The 19769-nt window shown below is 38.7% G+C and overlaps 1 protein-coding gene across 7 annotated transcripts in view; it reads right to left on the reverse strand.

Annotated features, from left to right (window-relative positions):
- The window catches only part of MIPOL1 (mirror-image polydactyly 1), a 186286-nt gene that overhangs the window by 21961 nt on the left and 144556 nt on the right, over nt 1-19769 (reverse strand). For all 7 annotated transcript variants that reach the window (XM_064714569.1, XM_064714568.1, XM_064714571.1 and 4 more), the window contains one exon: nt 1876-2106. In XM_064714569.1, coding sequence (XP_064570639.1) covers nt 1876-2106 — 231 coding nt within the window. The remainder of the gene's footprint in view (nt 1-1875; nt 2107-19769) is intronic.

The raw sequence follows: 19769 nt of genomic DNA on the forward strand, positions 1-19769 counted from the left end.
AACATTAAGCATCCTCTTAAGCATCCTATTAAGTGCTAATAATTAATACTACTATAATTAATACCAAAAAGCCTTTCTGTTGACAGGTTTATAAATTGTCAGTCCTTTTTTGAAATGTAGAACATCCTACATCGTCTAAATAAAATGCTAAGCTAACAAATGAGTTCCTGCCTAATTGCCAAACACTGATTTCTATGAAGCAGTTGAGGTTACAAAGAAATTGGGAATTCTCAGCCCGGTTTCCCTGCTGATGAGTACGAACTGTCTGTGTAGCTCTCCCAGAGGTGTCAGAGGAATCTCTATAGTGTCACACAAGGGTTCTTAGCTCAAAGTAAACACACTTTCCACAAACTCAGCTGCTTAATCTGTTTGCAGGTTGAATTATAAGATGGGGGTGGATGACTCCGGGTGCTGGGAAGACGCGCAGAGCATTTCCACAGTTTCGTGGTAAAAAGGGCATGCTATTGTCATCAAAAGACTCCAACCAATTGTTTGATTTTGCTATAGGCTCAGTCGTCTGATCTTAACAATAATGAAAACTAACCTGACCAAAATTTTCCCAAGTCGTTGAGCATGTTAAATTACATAAATTCTTTTCACTATAGCGGTGCATCACCACTACTTTAATTCAGTTTGTGGCTGCAGTTCTACTTTAGCCACCCTGGGTACATGGGATTAAACAAGATTGTTTCACTTTAGGAAAAAAATAACCAAACCAGTAAAAACTCAACCTCTGCTTAAATAGCTATATTATTAAACATTTATAAATAAAACTAGATGTAAAAACTAAAAAAGTTAAAAAGGTTCTACCAATATTCTCTTTACCATTACTTAATTTTTTAAATAGGTTTATTTTTATCAAGCACACACCTCTCAAAGTTTCAAATATGTCTAAGCGCTCAGAATAAAGACTTGAATGATTATCAAACAATCACTGGAGGATTAAAAGAGATGACTAAAAAGATGCATTTTCATAGATAAATACCTTAATTATATTTTATATAGCTACGAATAAATAAAAGAGATAGGCATATAACTATTTTTAAATAGAACTCAGCATATGGTTTTTTTAAAGAAAAGCTTTTGTTAGGTGCTTGCAATATATTATAAGCCAGTTTCTGGCTACTCTGTAAATATGCTGTAGACATTTAAGTTGAAGACATATATGGACAGACAGGACAATTTGCATCAGCTCAGCATTGACCACCTTGGAAGGACGAGAGAGGAGAATTTTGCACTTGATTAATGTAATGCAGAGATGAGAAGCGCCAGACTGTCAAGAGGCACAACTAATAACAAACATGACAATAAGTACTTCACTAGAGATGAACTTCAGGTTTTGGAGTTCAGTAACCTTTTAACAGGGAAACTCATGATGGCAAAGAGAATACAATCTCTGTTCACCAACTAAGAGCCTTCCTGTGGCTCTCAGTGAGATTTTGAAGCCATCCCTAAACAACCCCATAAGCATTTACCGTGGCATGAAACCTGCCAGATGTGTAACAGACCAAAAATGAGAACCATACTATTCTACCACGCAATTATAAAGGGAAATACTCTGTAGCCATAGGACTGCCACAGGGTAAAAGAACAGTGAAAACCATTCATAGGAGATGGAAAGACTTTCTCTGTGCCTTGCACATGTAGGAAGCAATTTCCTTAACAGTAATGAGAGGTAGCCTGACTTGCCTAATAGCACAAAACTGTTAAAATGATCAGCTTCACACTGAGTAGGAAATGAGCTGACAAAGGAAGAATCATTTTAAAGGACCTTTTTCTGAGTACTGCCACACTTTCAGTTATAGACAAAACACCAGAAAAAAATGCTTCCTGTGGATTACAACTGCAATTTTTGTTGGAAGACAAGTGACTCACTTTTGAACTTTTTCATTGGCTTCCTGCGAAGCTTCCAGGGCTTTCTGGAGCTTCAGCTCAGTGTCCTTTTGCTCGCATCGAGTCTGCTGCAGCTGAGCTGCCAGCTCTTCAATCTGGCCATAGGTTAGGGTCACAACATCCTCCCTTCCCTGCAGTCCACCTTCAGAAGTACTGAAAGCACAGCTAGGCTGGCTCTTCAGACTCAATCCTTCAGACAAAGACTTGTATAACCTGGGAAAAACAAATCATATATGTTAAATTTCAATCTAAGGTTGAGCTGCAAGAATTAATTAATATATTCAATATGTCATATATTTGGACTCACATGCACTAGTAACAGAACAAATTATACTTCAGAAGTGACAGAGAACAAAAAGAATAAACCTTTCCTGCAATGTTCTTCTAGAAGTATGTAACAACCATAAAAATTTGAAAAAGTAAACCAAAAAAAATTCAGCAAAAACTCAAGAGGAAGTATTTTCCAGCTGTAGCATCTTGTTGATCACCTCTGAGCCGCAGCAAAAAGTTTTTACTGTGATTTACATGAAGTTGAATTAATCAGTATAAGTTACTGATGTGTTAATAACTCGTGATACACAGGACCCTCTTTTAGCAAGCAGAACCACCAGCTACAGGGGATTTATTTGCAAAAAAGACTCTTCAATAAAATGAAAGGAATAAAACCACTACAATTCAAAAATTAAAATCAGTAAATCAGCAGGATTACTTAGTAATATGATTTGCACATGCTAATCAATTATAAATGTCTCCATTCAGTTTTATCCAGGATTTTGAGGTAAGTTCATAGAGATTCCAAATCAAAGAGCACAGACCCAACATTCTTTCAGTGCACAAACCAGAATAGAGTACTAAATGCTTTGTATTTGTGTGTCAGAAAGTTCTAGACAAACCAAACATTATTTCAGTGTGGATTTCTAGTAGCCATACACACTGATTAAAGTGTTCAAGACAGTCTACATGACACCTGCTAGTATGCAATAGCATATTTTCTTTCTCTGCAGTTTATTAAGGTATTTGCATGGAAAACACTGACTATTCCAACAGCCCATAAAGGAAAACCAAAATAAACTAAAATATAATACACATGGACAAACAAAATGTGGATGAAATAAGAGAAATAGAGAAGCTAAAAGGTCAGAGTGTTGACATATCATTGTGCATACTACCTGTGATTATCTGAAAACGATGTGAAAAATCTTCTCCGTTAAATGAAGACATATTGAAAATATAAATATTCATAAAGGGACATAAAAATTCCTAGAATGGACTAATTAAAAAAAAGTTACTCTAGCAGTTGCACATAAAATTTACTGACTGAAGTTCCACTACAGTTGAGCATTGATCACCATGGAAAAACACAAAGGTATGCAAATAATGTCGAAAGCAGGTTACTGAAATACCACTGCTGCCCACTTCTTAAACACCTGGCACAAGATTAAAAGAAAAAAAAGACATATGAGAAGCTAAACTGTTCAGTGAATATATGGGTCTGAAATATATGGTCAAAAAACTGGAGGATAGACTAAATATTCTACCTTGTTCACACCAGCTCAGAGTTTTTTCCCAGAATATATGAAATATAAAATAATTTATTTAGATCCTAAAATACTGGCTCTCTGTGGCTACAACCAGGCCCATTTTCAAAGACTGGCCATGAAAAACACATATATACTACTACAATTGCAATATAATACTACATGTCTTAACTCATAATGATTGCATCTGAGTGACCAATAGATTCTGATGTATACCCTTTGTAACCAGTGTGATTCCTCCAGATAAAGGCACTGATTGATAGATCTTTTAACAATTTTTTTTTCCAAAAGCATGTAATTTCCAGACTTCCATCAACATGTGTTTTGGTAAAATACTTTTATTTCATCCCTTCTGAAATTTACTAATTTGAAATTCCTTCATTCACTTGAAGATTATTTCTCCGTGCTATAATAAAAAAATAAATGGGAGTTCTAGGCCTGAAGAATGGGTCACAGAAGTATTTAAATAGTTCCTGAATTTCAGGAATTCACATATTCTTGTTAGTAAGCCTTTTGCTTTACTATGGCAACATGCCTCTTTCCTGCTCCAGCTTTGGTCTGAGAGCTTCAGGGACCTGCCTCAACTGTGTCTAGGCAGAAGAAAAAGCAACATGAATTGCTATCACTTGTCCAGCTCCTGTAGAGAGCAAGAGCACCAAAGTCAGAGTAGCTTCAACCCTGCAAAGAAATATCCCCAGTTGTAACAGCTCCCAGAAGGACTTTGGCTGAAAATCAACTCTATGAAGTGCTGCTCCTAAAACACTTCTTACCTTGCCAGGCATATTTTTGCTGCTAGGTGGGAAATGATTTTCCACCTGAAGCAGTAACTGAACAACATAGCAAAACCTTCCACCTAAAGGAACAAAAAAAAAAAAAAAAAAAAAATCCAGCAAAAAACCAAACATTCCCTACCCATTCCCTCCCACTGCCTCCACCCCAGTGATAAACATATCCAATGTTCCCAAAGGCATGTAGCTCTGACCTTGGTTTTCACCACAAATGTTTCTCACAGGTCCTGGAGACCTCTCAGGCCTCAGCCTGCACTCAGGATGGCTTTGAAGAGCGTCCCCTCATGCTACTGAGTGCACTCAAGGGCCAGGCAGCATCAATACCTTGAAAATACTACCTCAAAGGTGCTCTTAGGAAATACTGCAATAAGATGGTATCAAAAAAAGCCCATAAGCCCTAAAAGGACTTTGAAATTTTGCTGTGAAGTGGAGGATATTAAATAGTCAAGTTTGCACTACATGTGAGTCAGGAGCCTGACAGCTGGTAGGCTGCTAACTGGATGACATTGCCCTACCATAGACAAATATTTTACTAGTCTTCCTCTGCCTGCATTTACACAAGGTAAGAGGACTGTGTTTTCTTCCCAGTACAGCAAACCATCTCTCACTAATTTATCCGAAGGCAGCAGCCAAAGGCAGACTGGCACGCAGGCCACGGACCACGTTACAGTGGGAATGCTCATTGCACATAACGCAGAGTATGCTCTTTGCACTGTCACAGTCCATCACAGAGTGTCACTCTCTTGTGTGATGTACCCATGCATTCATAGTCTAGAGCTCAGGCAACCTCAACCACTTGTTGAACAGAGGCAACCATTGATTTTCTTCTCTGTGGTGGTTGGGCATACAATTTCAGCATTTCACAGGACACTATGCTGACAGATTGGTTCTGATCATGCATGCCCAGACTCAATTACATCTGAGTATGGAACAACAGTGAGCGGCACCTTGAGATTCATTAGGTCCTGAAATGATCTACAGAAATGTGCAACCTCTACCAGGGTCCTAAGAGCCTGGACACTAGATGATTCAAACATAGGTTCATTAGCTACAGTGAAAGCTTGAATTGACTACTATCCATCTTAGAATTTCTATGTTTCAACAAATATCAATTTAAGGCCACTAGCAAACACATTTCTCCTTCTTGAGCCTGAGTCTTCTTATCTTTAAATAAGAGCGATCACAATTCTACCTTTGCAAAGTGCCCTGAGCTTCACTAAGATCAAGAGACTCATCACTGCTGAGAGAGCTAAGTTAGATGCAGCACAATCAGAATTTAGGACAAAACTAAATCCAGATGGTCTTCTGGTGATGCCAACCAGAAAACATATTCCTTTCAGCTTCATTTTTACTGTCCAGGACCACAGAAGTACCCACACCATTTCCCTCTGATTAGCCTGGGAGGGGGAGTAGGACATGGAGTTAATAATCTGAGCCTTTCTTGAATCTGAAGGAGTACCAAAACATGCTCTCAAACAAGACATAATTGGAAATTATGTTTGTAATGCCTCCATTACAAACTCTTCATTTAGGGAGTTGAACAGTAATCAAATGTCTTCTGTCCACTTTATGCAGCCCCTGGGCAAATTGCTGAGATAGCACAGCCTCATGTGAGTGATAGGCACATGACATTCAGCACCACCTATCATTCCTCACATTCACCATGCCATCAAACGGTCTAGGACCTCCACAAAAATAGTTTCTGGATTAACAGTGTTTGGTTGAAACAGAGCAAAACATGCATGGGATTGATGAGTAGAAGGAAGTCTTTTTGAGATGTCTGCAGTTATAGTGCTATTCCCTTCAGTTGGAACACAGACCTGTGGTAATAGGGAGTGGGGCTGGGCCCAGCCTCATCCCCAGTGGGCACAGCTGTGAGCAGCAGGTGAGCAGCACTGACAGCAGTGAGCCATGGAGTGCCGAGGGGCACTGACCAACCACCAAGGGGAACAGAGGCACACAGTGCAATGCGTCAGCATCAGGGGTATAAAAGGTAGAGCTGGAGAACAAGAAGGGCACACACTTGAAGGCTTCTGATGTGGTATGGTGTTGCTCTGTGTGGGTGAATGCTTAAAGCCTTCTGAAATTGTATGGTGCATGGCAGCTGTCTCAGCTGCGGCATATGCTGTGACACAGACCCACAGCTAAGGAGCTAGCTTGTAGCTAAGAAATCCACCTGAATTCCCTGGGTACCTGATGGACCTGGGACTGGGGTCTCTGCTATCTAGAGATCTAATTGATTAGAGACTGGAAGATTGCAACTTAACTTTTCTTCTTACACAGATATAGTGCACATGAGTTCACAGAAGAGACTACTGTAGACTTTATGCTTTAATACTGAATATTACTTGCTACATGTGAACATTAATTGCACATCTTCAGGATTCCACAATGTATCTGTATTACTTGCAAAACACAGATTCACAGGCTCTCAGTTTTTTTCCGTGAATTAGAGGACTGCAATACAGCAAACTATTGCAAGTACTGTTTGTAGTTTTCCCAAATTATGTTATTCCTAGAACCAAGCTTTCCATAAAAATGTTCCTATCATGTTTTGACAAAGAATTGGCTGTATTAGCATATTTTAGCCTAAGCATTTGCTGGGTGTACCATGAAGGCTTGCTTCTAACTAAGTAAAATTAACCCAAAATTAAAAAAAGAAAAAGAAAAAAAATGGTAAAGTGTTTACTTTATTCCACTAGATGCTGCAAGTAAGAATTTTGCTATCTTGTATCTGTTCTTTATTGTCAATTCATATGCTTTGGCTATTCTTAAATATTTGCCAATGGCTTTAGTTAACAAAATAACTTTAACTTAGTATTTGTAATACTGTAGTTATTCCCTACAGTAATGGATTATTTAGGTAACACTGCAAATAGAGAGGGAACTTTATCTATTAATCGAAGACGGAGCTGGCACCTAGAGTGACCTCAGTACGTGAATATAATGGACACCTAAGATGGTGCCAGTGGCTCCATGTTTAATGTGTATCACAACCTCCTGTCTGCTCTCCCTGGGAGGCGCAAGCATTCGGCAGAGGCAGAGCAGCCCCTGGCTCAGCTGTGGGCAGCGGGCAAAGCGAGGGGCACGGCCGGCCCACGGACAGGAGGCACGGCCACCTTCCCCTGCCCAGCCTGAGCTGGCAGCACCTGCGCCTCTCCGCCGGCTGCTGGGTTGACATGGATCACTGAAGGGGTGTGTACGTGGGTGGTGTGGAGCCAGCAGCTCTGGCCTGGCGCCAGCAGGGAAACTGCCGATGTCAGGGATTTGCAGAAACACGAACTTGGTGGAAGAGACACAGAGGATCTTGTCCTAAAGGTCATAGCGATTTATTTTCTATACTGAGACTATGTTTTCAACAACATTTCTGACAACCATTTAAAGAACAGTGCACCATTCTCCTCAAATATAAACTGAATTAAGAAAGCAGTAACTCTTGGAGGTGCACTAAAATAACAACCACTGGCATACCAACAAAAACTTGTTGAAAACAATGTACTACTTTGTAATTTAAAACACTATGTATTACTTTTTGTCTTTTTCTGATCATCCTTGCCAAGAGCTTCATCCTGAACACTGTCACTCATAAGAAAACCAGGGCATAAAAGAACATCAAGTCTTCTGATCAGACTTTTCAGGATCAGCTCCTACTGTCCCCACACACCCACCAACCCGGTCTAGACCTTCAGCAACCCCTTCAGTTCCCACAGGCTTGACAGTACTGCTGGTGTGAACATTTACTCTCCAAAACCCCAACCATGGCAATCTTCCCTGATGACAAAGAAGGGGGGCACTCAAGAGCCAGACATTTCTGCCAGAAGCCTTAATTGATGATGCCTGTCATCATAGTTTGAATTTAGATTGGCCTGCAGAGCTAATAAAATCTAATGGAGATTTGTTAGAAATAAGGCATGAAGTTAAGGCTAATATGGCTTGGGCCTTTAGTTTCCTTTGCAGCTTCTCACTGGTAAAGATAATGGCATCTGGCTTCTATTTTACATGAGTGACCTACACACAGATAATTTTATTTCAAATTAATAAAATCCTTTGGCAAAAAGTAGGAATATTAGTGAATCCACTCGTATTAGATAAATTGCAACAATCCAGCTGAAATAAATAAGAATCCTCACCCTGAAAACTGAAACAGTCAATGAATTGTCCACTCAGCACAAAGGGGCATGCCATTTATAAATCTATATAAAAGAAATCTGATGGCACTGATGCATATCATAATGCAGGCATCAGAATCACCTGAAAACAAGCTCAATGTAATGACTATGTGCTGTTGACTTTTATTTTTGTCTCCAGGGAATAGTGTTTACTTTGCTTTAAAATTTATATGAGTCATTTTGTTATGTGCCTTTTTTTAATTAGTCGGAAAGAAATAGCCATTTGAGAAAGAGAGCGGAAATCAATTCTGATTCGATGCCGATAGCTACTGTGCGATGTAAACTGTGTGTTCTTTCTAATTAAATGTAAACACGTGCAGTTCTAAAGTCCAGCAGTGATGACAACTACTAGAAAGGATTGCCTAAGACCTGGTCAACTGATCCTTGTGAACCTTTTGTTCATACCGTAGGCGAACTTGTGCAATCTGTCTCAGGTGAACGCCAGTTGTAACTGACTTTATTTTAGGTCATCTTCAGAGAAAAGACTTGACAAGAATGTGGAGAGCTCTGTAATACCTCCAGTTACCCATTAACTATGTCCTTCTGATAGCTAATCAATAGCATTGCATGGAGCCAAACACACTGCACTGAACTGCCCCTCTTCCAAAAGCCAAGTCTTGGTAAATATTTAATGGCAGTAAAGGTGTTTTGACTCTTATCAATCTGATATGTTAAAGAACTCTTGAAAGAAACTTTATCTTGCTTCTATCTGCATAAATAATTTGTTCGGTTACAATTTTAGTCATGCAAAAACACTGAATTTAATGATCTAATGCTTTTAAATCAAGGTTTTGGACAGAGAAAATGTAGTTTCAATCCACATGTCACAATATAAAGAAAACCCAAAGTTTATTTCCTTGATAAAATGCCAACTAGAAATATACATCAAGGAACCTAGCCCTTTATACTGTACTAGTAATACTGTGCCAAACTTGCTCAAAACCTGTTATACAAGTGCGTATTTGAGATTTTCTTACAAAGCTTCAGTTTCTGAAAAATTCTTAGCTCTTATTCACATCAAGACAACGTAGGACTTTTAGCTTCTTTTCACAGGAAAAAAAACCCCGACTCTAAAATAGTTATACTAGGATCCAGAGACTTTTTGTACCCATACATTGAATATTCCCATCTCCAAGTGGGTATATTCATGTGATAAGTTTTATTAAGCAAGTTTCCATTTTCTATTTTTTCTGTATGAAGCTGCCTGTCTAGATTCCTAACAAAGAAACTTTTGTCCTGATCCTTTCACATCACGCAGGTATCCCTCTGCTAGAGCCAGGTAGTATCCAAAGACCACCTTAGACACTTAGATGGGCTTATTCCATGCCTCTGTGCTAATGTCAGAGAATGGAGGAATCCTCTGACTCTCTCCCACAACACAGTTTTCCAGCCTCTTCTGTATGATCCAACTTCAATGTGAGCCCAAGTATTTTGAAGGAACTGATTCAGCAATGGATCCAAGATTTTTCTTGGAAAATAATCTGGGAATAAAACATTGATAGTGTTTCAGTTTCCAAAATGTGAATCACCATAAATGTTTTCCCAGAAGAATAAGCATTACTTTTCCCCCAGTGTTTACATGGCCTCCTTTGTGCTCTTGATGCCATTCAATAGTCTTCAAAAATAAAGATCACAGGAATAATTCCCAAACACTGGCATAGATAAAGTGAACAGCCTGAAGTTTTCTAATCACTAGTAATTGCCTCTGGTGAAAACACTATTATTTAAAATCATAAAGACATATAAATTAATCAAGCAGTGAAGTACATGGCACCATTTAGGAATGATCAGCTGAGGAAAGCCTGTTACTAAAAACTTCAGAATATTTCTTGTACTTAATACAATGTTATCTTTATAAATCAGACATGATCGTGAATTTTACGGCTGTCCTGATTTGCTATTGTGATTGCTTGGCTTAACTCCTCCACTGAATCAGAAAAGCAAGAGACAAAACTGTCTTGGACACCAAGCTGGAAGCCAGCCCTGCCTTCCAGCATGGCCAGGAACATCCAGCTGAGGAAGAGAAGAGTCTCTCCAGGAGAAGGCAATTAGAAGAATGTGTTTCAAAGATGGAATAATTGAATACATATGGTATTTCAGAGAGGGATGATCTCATGGATGAGCTGAGTAGCCCTAAAGCTACAAAAAGTAGTCCTAAAGCTAGCTCTTAGTGTGACTAACCTGAGAAGGGGAATCACATGAGGCTCTGCTCCTCGTCCCTACCTTCTTGCTGAATGAATGATTCAGTGGGTTAAAAAAATCTTTGCATGATTAAAAAAAAAAGAAAAAGAAAATGTAACTTTTAAAATTTGAGGACACCTCCTTTCCTGTCCCAAGAAAATAAAACAGAATTTTTGAACAGTTTTGTCTCATCTTACTCAAAGGTGGTACTGAACAATATTATGCAACTCTGATGAAAAGCAAACATGGTGTGCTGTGCTCCAGCCCATGCCCAGCTTTGGTCACCAGAGTGTCAGTAAGTGAGGTACTGATGAACTCTAGGTGCGTGTGCCCAGCACAGTTTCCCCACTTTATTGGTACTGTACCCAGCAACACGAACTACTCTGCAATGGCTGGTGACTCACTAGGAGGACTGCATGGGCTGCAGTCTGAAATCTGTCCTCCACATGGGTAAAGACACCCAAAATGTCAACTAATGCCATCATGGCTTCTCCAAGTGCATACAAAAATGCCCTTGGCTTGGGGATTGCTGTGTGGATACACACTTAGCAACTTACCTCCTGAACGCCATGTAAATGACACAATGGCAACATATCACTACTCTGTAAGTCCTGTCTTACCTAGCTGCTGCTGCCAAACCCTTGCTCATATAAATCATACAGCTCCGTGGACAGTTAAGCACTATGAAACAAGGCAGTTAAAATGATGGCTTAAATGATAAAGGGAGCGCCTGGGAAATTTAATATAAGGGAAGTCTGCTTCCCTATTGTACCAAAGCTTACTGAAGCAACTGGGCAGACTTGTCTGGGCCATTCTCCTTAACGTGAGACAAGGGCACATGCTAAGGGAATGATTTAGTGGATTGGGGATAAGAGCCCTGTCTTGAATTCCCTCTTCTATTTCACATCTTCTCTGTGGTACTGAGCAAGTCACAACATGCAGAACTCAGCCTGCCATGCTGAAACTGGGAATAAAGCGCCTTTCTGTCGTGGTTTGAGACGTCAAACTGTGACACTTTCCCTAGCTAATTTTCTTTAAAATCGACACTTTTGGGGTCCTGGATTTCTTCTTCTTCTTATCTACATGTCCCCCATCTTGGAAAACTGAGGCCCAGATTGGTTCCGATCTCAGTGCCAATTATTGTTCATGGAAAGACACTAAAGAGCAAATTAACAGTATGCAAGCATTAACAATGCACATCAACGTGGTAAACCTCAGCAGACAGGTCTGGGAACCTGTTTGGGATCCAGGTTTGGGAACTTCATGGAAAAAAACAGTTTTTCACAAGTTTTTGCCTCCCCATTGCAGGTTCAGCCGCCACTGTCACCACGGGGCAGTGACAGAAGCCTCCTGTGCTTTGTTGATCTGCCCCGAGCACAAACATCCTTGTTTTCTGAGATGTTCTTTCTTTCCTCCCAGTGAAAGGGCCCATCAGCTGGATATGCCACATGACTGGAAGCCAAAACATACAACTTTCATACCTCTTGAAAAGCAAGACATTAGACTGGTGGCTGTTGGAGAAAAATCAGTGAAGAGAAGCTCTCAAGCACAGGAGTTGGAAAGAGGCTATAAAGTGCTGAATGGATTTCTGTATCCTAAACTTTTTAAATCAGCTTCCCTTACCTCTCTCTTCCTTTACCCTCATGAGTTTTGACCATTGAATTATAGAAATAGAATGTGTAAAAAAATTAATATAGTTGTGCACTTTAATTTAGCTTGGTTGAAGAGGAAAATAACATTTTTCACTTTATGACACAGGATTTCACAAGAAAAACTGCAGTTTTTTCTTTCATTTCTCCATGACCAGCAGGTAAAGTGAAAAACTGTAGCAGGAAATATATTGGCTGCACTGAACCAAAGAATTAATTATTTTCTCAGGACCTGACAAGGAAACTGAATGAATATGAAAGCACTTGTGAAATCTGGCCAACACGGAATTCAACACTCTTCAATTCCTTATTTATTTTTTGAACAGGACAAGATAATTATTGGTATGAATACTGCCTACTATGCTTATACACATGCAATAGATATTGTATCTTCCTCTGATATGAGCAGTAACATTGCTCAAGAGACAAAAACTAAATTCCTACATTATGACATTCCTCATTCTACTGTCACAACTGTAAAAGTATGGTCAAATGACTCCTTTGGTACAGACAGTAGAGAAAAAGAGCTAAATGGAAGAATATATATTTCTCTATCTCCACCAGAACCCTTAGGATGGAAGTCTCATTTACAGAATATGATTGAAACAAACAGAAGATTATCTTATATGAGCCTGGATAACATTGAGATCCTGCCTACCTCAGAAGCAAAAAAAAGATAAATCAGATAACATGAACCTTGTTATCCATCCTTCGCAGTCTTTTTGATGAAGGACAAATTAACAGAATTTCTTCCTCTTTGGTGAAAGCTCCTCCCAGTTCAATATTCTTTAATATGACAGTGGAAGCCATTAGTGCATTTCCCACTGCTTTGAATTTCTTTGTATCAAGAAACTAAAGGCTGTGGCCATAAGCAGGCGACCTTCTGGCTGCCTAGTACAACTAAATACTTCCTGGAAACCTTGCTACTTCCTCTTGATCTCTGTGAATGGAAGACCAGAAGAGAAAAAATGCAGGAAAATATGACTTAATGCAGCCAAAAATATGGGCAAGACAAAAACATTCCTTCAGGAATAAAAAGAAAGAATAAATAATCTAGATGTTTGAAATCTTGGCCTCAACCTTGTTTGTTTCAATGACATAGATTTGGTATAACACAAGTTCTTCACGGTATATTTTCAATACAATGTACATAGTTGTTACCTTAATGAGATATGTAAGATCAGGATCAATGAATCAACACCATGATATGCCCCAAAGATATTTTTTCGAGGACAGCAAGTGAGCGGATGTCATTCCTCTGTTTAATCAGGAGTTAATGCGTGTACAGTAATTCCTTATTTTCACAATATTCCTTCTGACAAAGATAACAACCATAAGAATGGCTCCCAGCTGGCTAAACCTGACATACAGGTTTTGTTAATAAAAAAATGCATGACTTAATTAATGAAATGGATCTATTAAGACTGTCCCCCAATCAACCAGAGTGGCCCCACCTACAGCTGAACTTCACATGACCTATCTTATGCAAAAAGAATTGTAATAACTTGTACTGGAAGCTGCAATAGAGGAAAGGTTGCTATGAAGACAAAATATGATTTAGAAATGCATATAATGCCCCTAGAGGAGAAAGCTCAGTATTTTCACTTTTACTCAGCATTTTCCTTTACACTGAATAATTGAAACCACTTTGCTAAACTATGTAAAATTATTTCACAAAGAATAATTACATTTGATCTATTAGCACCTGATACTATCTATTGTCTAAATTGCTTGCATTCAATCCATGAGTAATGTCAACAGTATTAACGTCCATTATGGAAGAATTAACTGAGTAAAAATAATTTTTAAATGTTTGACATTCTTGTACCCTTTCTCTAGCATAATGTTCAAAAGAATTATCATTATGCCAACATATTATTGGATTTTTTTTTAAGGCATGTCTTTATTTAAGTCTGCAAACTCAGGGTCTTTAAAATCACAAACAATTTGCCTGTTTTGTTCTGGCAAGCATAAATTTGTAGCAATCTAGTAATTTTACATTCTTCTCTTTTCCCATCTAGCTGTCCCACACTAATTGGCTGTCCAAATTCACCTCCATCAACTTTGGCAGGCTCAACACCTCCTTCAGAAAACCAGGTTTTCCCCTCCCCTCAATCATAAAGAGCTGCACTGTTACAAACAGAAAAAAAGGAACACTGCAACATTTCTACAACAAAGTTGTATATATACACATTAATTTGATCACACACACACATACATGCCCCAAACTGAACTAATGCAACAGCAGATACCTTTTTTTTTCTCTCTTGCAGCCTCATTCCTATTTCAGAGATTTCCAAATTTGTGCTTGCCTTTTAGCAGAGGAAATCCTATGAACTGTTTAAGATTACATTCTCACTGAAAGCAATGAATGCCACAGTCTTCTCCAGAATATAAAGCTACTTTCTCTCCTTGGAATAGTAACTTTACAGTAATTTGGAGGAAGCAGGAGAAACAGTTGGTCATTAAACATTAAATGTATTAATGGGGCACTCACAGTGTATGACTCATCTGGAAAAGGCAGTTCTGTACTTGCATTTCAGAAGGATTGCTGCAATACAATAGCTACTGTGATAAATTTAGGTTTATCTCACTTAATATTTAGCAGAATCTAATAAAGAAAACTTAAATCAATGCACTTTCCAAAAAATGCACGAGTAGCACTATTTACATCTTACAGCCAGGGGAATAGAGAGGCAAAGAAAAAACATTCCAAAGGAGGCCCTTAATTTCCACTCCCCAAATAGAGACCCTTAGGACTTGGTGTTTGCAACTTACAGGGACTTGCAACTCCAGATGAAAACAATGAAAAATCAGAACACTCAAAGCAGGAATCCCTCAAGCACTTAAGCAGCACATATAAAATCATCCACTTCTTCAGACTCGTGTTGCTCTTGAAGTCCTGCTCAGTTCTCTGGAAATCTCAGACCTGCAAATATGGGTGAAGCACTCGGCAGCAGTTGCTTGTTACATGGCATAGTTTGAAATGGAGCTTCTGCAAAGCTCGGAAAAATGATCCAAAAAACCCCCCAAAAAACCAGACTATACAGGATGCTGGCTTGATTAGTAAAAAGTTTCATATGATGTCCTGGAATGGAGGGAAAAGTGATTAATGTAAAGTCTAATACATTAGGAGATACGAAGAAGGAGATAATTCCTAAGGACAGAAATTTTGTTTTCTCTCAAGACGTTGTGAATCTGCCCTTTATAGTCTTTTTTTTACCAGTCCTAGTTGTTCATGATCTCTTGAGCCCTATAATCATATCACTTTGATGAAAGCTTTGTGCATTTCCTTACTCTGAAGTTCTGACTCATTTAGGTGATTAGGAGGCAGAACAGTAACAGAGATAAAATAACAGGACCACTTCAGAGCACACTTAAGTCACTGTGAGAACTCTCAAGTCCAAGGTAAATATATCTGTTCATAAGGAACTCCAGAATGGAGGCACTAAGAGAAACAGGCATGTGCACAACATCCTGGGCTTTTACTGTAGGCTTTTGTCTTGTTTTGCCTACTTTATAGCAAATGAGCTCTTAGTTTTTTTCTGAGGAAAAAAAATACGTTGCAGGAATCTGAAGAACAGAAACAAAATACTTATGTCTAGAGCTAGGGAAAATGTGATACAGTTCAGAAGCCATTTGTAAGAGCAGAGTAAATGGCAGGATTTTTAGATGGTGGACAAAAAGGTTTGGGACATAAAACCCAGATACTTTACAACAAATAAAAACCAAATCAGCTCACTAAAATAATCAGAACCTGGAGTCTGATGCACCTTTATCAAAAAACAGTTACATCTTGCTTATGTTTATGATGAATAAAGTTCACTGGCAGTTCAGAGCAGGCAATGTTTCAGAGGGAGACTCTGAGGAAAAGAAATGGAGTATGACATTCCCGGGGTAAATATGGTGTGTGTGGGGAAGAACTTCAGTTGCTGGCCCCATCAAGTCCTGACAAAAGGAATGCAAAAGCTGTTCCCAAGGTGAAAGAAGACAGGCTGAACAATGTGGCTAATGGGATCACATTGAGCTAATGGGATCACCACGACTTGTTTTACTTCTGTTGGTGCATGTCAAAACTCTGATGTGTTTTAAAATACATTCTACAGCAGCAAGCTAAATCTTGAGGCATTTTGGAGAGAATTTACATATCTTCAGGTTTTGAGCCTTGTGTAGAAAGCCTCTACTGGGTAAGAACACTTCAAGTTCAGAAATTTGCAGATTGTAAGAGCAGATTATCTTCTGTCAGACAAAGGAAAAAAAAAGAAACAGAAGGCTCAAACACGTTTCTTATTAAAGGCATTTAATGCTGCTGCCCTGATATAAATCTGCAGAGGTTACAGACACCTCACACTTGCACAAGCCCCCCATTGCTCTCTTTCACAAGCCAGGTGTAGACAAGAGAATAAACACAGCCACACTGTAGCACCCAACTATACTATCACACATTTAGATTTGGCAAGTACTGACAACACTTGGGAATGCTGTATGTAATATTGCTGGTTTCTAAAAGCTCTGAAAACTTGATTGATGCTCTTGATTACTGTATCCTCAAAGTATTCTAGAATTATCCTTAGTCAACTCATAAGCATTTAAAAATAAAATTATACTGGTCAAAATGATCCAGATTTGGCACCTACAGTTAAACTATTGCTCCAGAAAATTACTGTTTTTTCAAAGGGGCACTTGTGGGTCCCTTCCCAGCTCTCTACATGCAAACTCAGGTGTCTAAATTTACATATATGAGACTGAAAATTTTGGCCACACTGTTTAGCAGGCAGATCTGCTGGGAGGTCTCTTGTAACCAGATTTTTTTAAAGCGTCATATTTATTGGACAGATACTGGCCCAATTCCAATCCACAACTGCAAATCCAAAGAAACAGCTCAGAGCAAACCAGCAGCCTTATTAGCCTTTAAAGATTTCATTTTCAAGAACTCAAGACCCTTTATTGACTAATGAAAGGTTGGGTCCCCAAGCCCACAGACTGATGTTGCTTGGAACATATTTTAATCATTTTGGAGTGCTAGCAGCCATCTGTCTAAAGAGCTTTGATCACATAAATGCACTCTGAACTGCAGCTCCTTCCTACTCCAAACCCTGTCCAAAAGCCAAAGGGAACCCGCAGGCATGGCAACTTTGAGACAATTCAAAGCCTTGCAATGTGATAAGGCTGCTTTTATTATTTAGCACATCATTAGATTTAATGACACCACAGATAAGAGATGCACTAAAAAGATACCATTGTCATCGCCTATCTTATAACAGCAACATCCAACTGTGACTTTGCTTTGTTTCTACCCAACACTTGTTACTTACTATGCTATTTCAAAAGAATAGTTAAATGAAACAAAAGGATTTCTTTTCCTGCTGCAAACATCAGAAATAGTAAACCCCCCCCCAAAAAAAATTAGGGGTTTGTTTTTTTAATACATTCCTGCTTAGTTAAAAAAATAAACAAAAAAGCACAAAAGAGAAGCAGAGAAAATCCAAATAAACTACTGTATTTTCAGTTTAGACTATTGACTATTGGGCAGATACTGCTTGCATATACTAGCCTATTTTGGCCAGCACTGAATACAAATTTACACTGAAAAGAGAGAGATCCATTACAGTTACAGCTCTTAACATTATAATATTTCTTAACACATTTTACACAATTGCCATTATTATCTCCTACTTTTGAAACAATTTGGCCATTTCAAAGCTTATTTTGTGGTGATCAGTATTTTTTTTTTTTTTGTGGTATCTTGTGAATGGTACAGACACATGCTATGAACTATGAAAGCTTGGCAGCAATGACAGTGTCAGGCATGAAGAAAATTATTTTAATTACCACAGCCAAGAAATTGCTCTCAAAAATCAAAGCAGAAGCCCTAAGAGAGTGGTAAAAACTGCATACAAGTATCTCTCTTGATGACTGGACAGACACAGTGGTGGAAACTGTGTGACAGAGCATGACTTTATTTGCTCCAAATGTCAGCAACCTCAGCGAGTTCAACTCTGAGATTACAGTGCTTGTAGGTTTCTTTTCATTCTGAGATCTCGTTCTTGGCTCTCTTCCTCAGGACATTAGCCACCAGTAACCAGGAGAAACTTTTAGTGTTGCACAGTATAATACTGTACTTTTCAATTCACTAACTGTCATACCAAGCAGCAGTGTGAAATAAATAAATAAACAAACAAACAAACAAACAAACAAACAAGAAACAGACCCTGCACTTCTTTGTCATTCATGAAAACATTCTCGGGTGTCCATTCTGTAATGCTGATACAGTACAGCTTAAGAGAAAAAAAGATGAAACCATAACATGAAAGGCTCAGGTAGCGGAAGAGCTTCTCTTTGCTATCAAGCAAAATACAACACTGATGATTCACTCAGTGTAACTCCCTCCCTCTCCTTCTGTGGCTTTTCCTTCCAAACTCAGAGCCATAAAAGCTCCTCTGCTAATGAGACAGCAACCCCTTCCTGGGGTTACATGCCTGGTTACATGCCTGTCTTGAGGCATCAGGAAAAAAGACAAGTGGCTCTGTGCTAGTTCTCCTTCCTGCCATGACCATGTAAATGGCTGCTTGTAAGAGCAAACTATTACTAGTATGTTACACTTTACTCAAACATCTGAGAAACTCAGAACTGAGCAAATCCCAGCAGGCCCACTTATTCACTGGAAAACTGTGGCTGAAGCTTCCAAGCTGGTCTCTACTCTCCTGAAAATGACAGTTTTCACACCTATGCTGGAAGAACTACCCATACCAGATGAGTAACACATCATTATGGAATGCTGGACACAGGTTAGAAACCTTCCAAAACACAACACCTCTATCACATTAGTTAGAAAAGCAGTTAGTGAGTGGGAAGTTAAAATGGAAATTTTTCCAGTAGAAGGCATGGCATGCATTTATCACTTTAACAAAAGCTCTAAGTTTAGATGGAAAGTGAATAAAGAAAATACCTTACTCTCGGGCTTCTCTCTTTGTAAACAAATCAGGTGAGCAGCCTTCTGTTTTGTGTTCTGTGACAGGCAGAGGATTTCTTCTGCCACCTGCATTCTTAGATACTCCCTAACATTTTTCCACTGTGAGCAGTGTTAAATGCAGAGTAAGAAAAGTAATGTTATGTTTAGCATCGACTGAAAATTGCTCATGTAGAAGGTCTTCTCACCAAAGATTTTTTTAAATTAGGAAGTATAAATTCCAACACAAAAAAAAAATGCTGTCCTCCTGTGGCACATTTTTAAGTGAAAAGTTTTCTTTCACCTTACAGTATTTCAAACTGTAATGCCATTTGATTTCAGCTCTTCAGCTGAAGAGAATTGAACTGAAACACATCAAAGTCATGATTTTTCAAAATAATTGAATTGACATTTTAACATAAAAACATGTCCTGGGAAAAACCAAAAGAAAATTAAATGGCATTTTAAGTCCTCCTGACAATGTTATTACTATATTTCTAAATATCATATTAATAACAAAAGAATTCCCTTTCATACAATATTTATAGGGCAAGACAATTTTTTTTGCACTTTTAGATTTTCTTCCTAACTTCTCATGGGAA

This window comes from Zonotrichia leucophrys, chromosome 5 (assembly GCF_028769735.1).
Source record: "Zonotrichia leucophrys gambelii isolate GWCS_2022_RI chromosome 5, RI_Zleu_2.0, whole genome shotgun sequence".
Lineage (NCBI taxonomy): Eukaryota > Metazoa > Chordata > Aves > Passeriformes > Passerellidae > Zonotrichia > Zonotrichia leucophrys.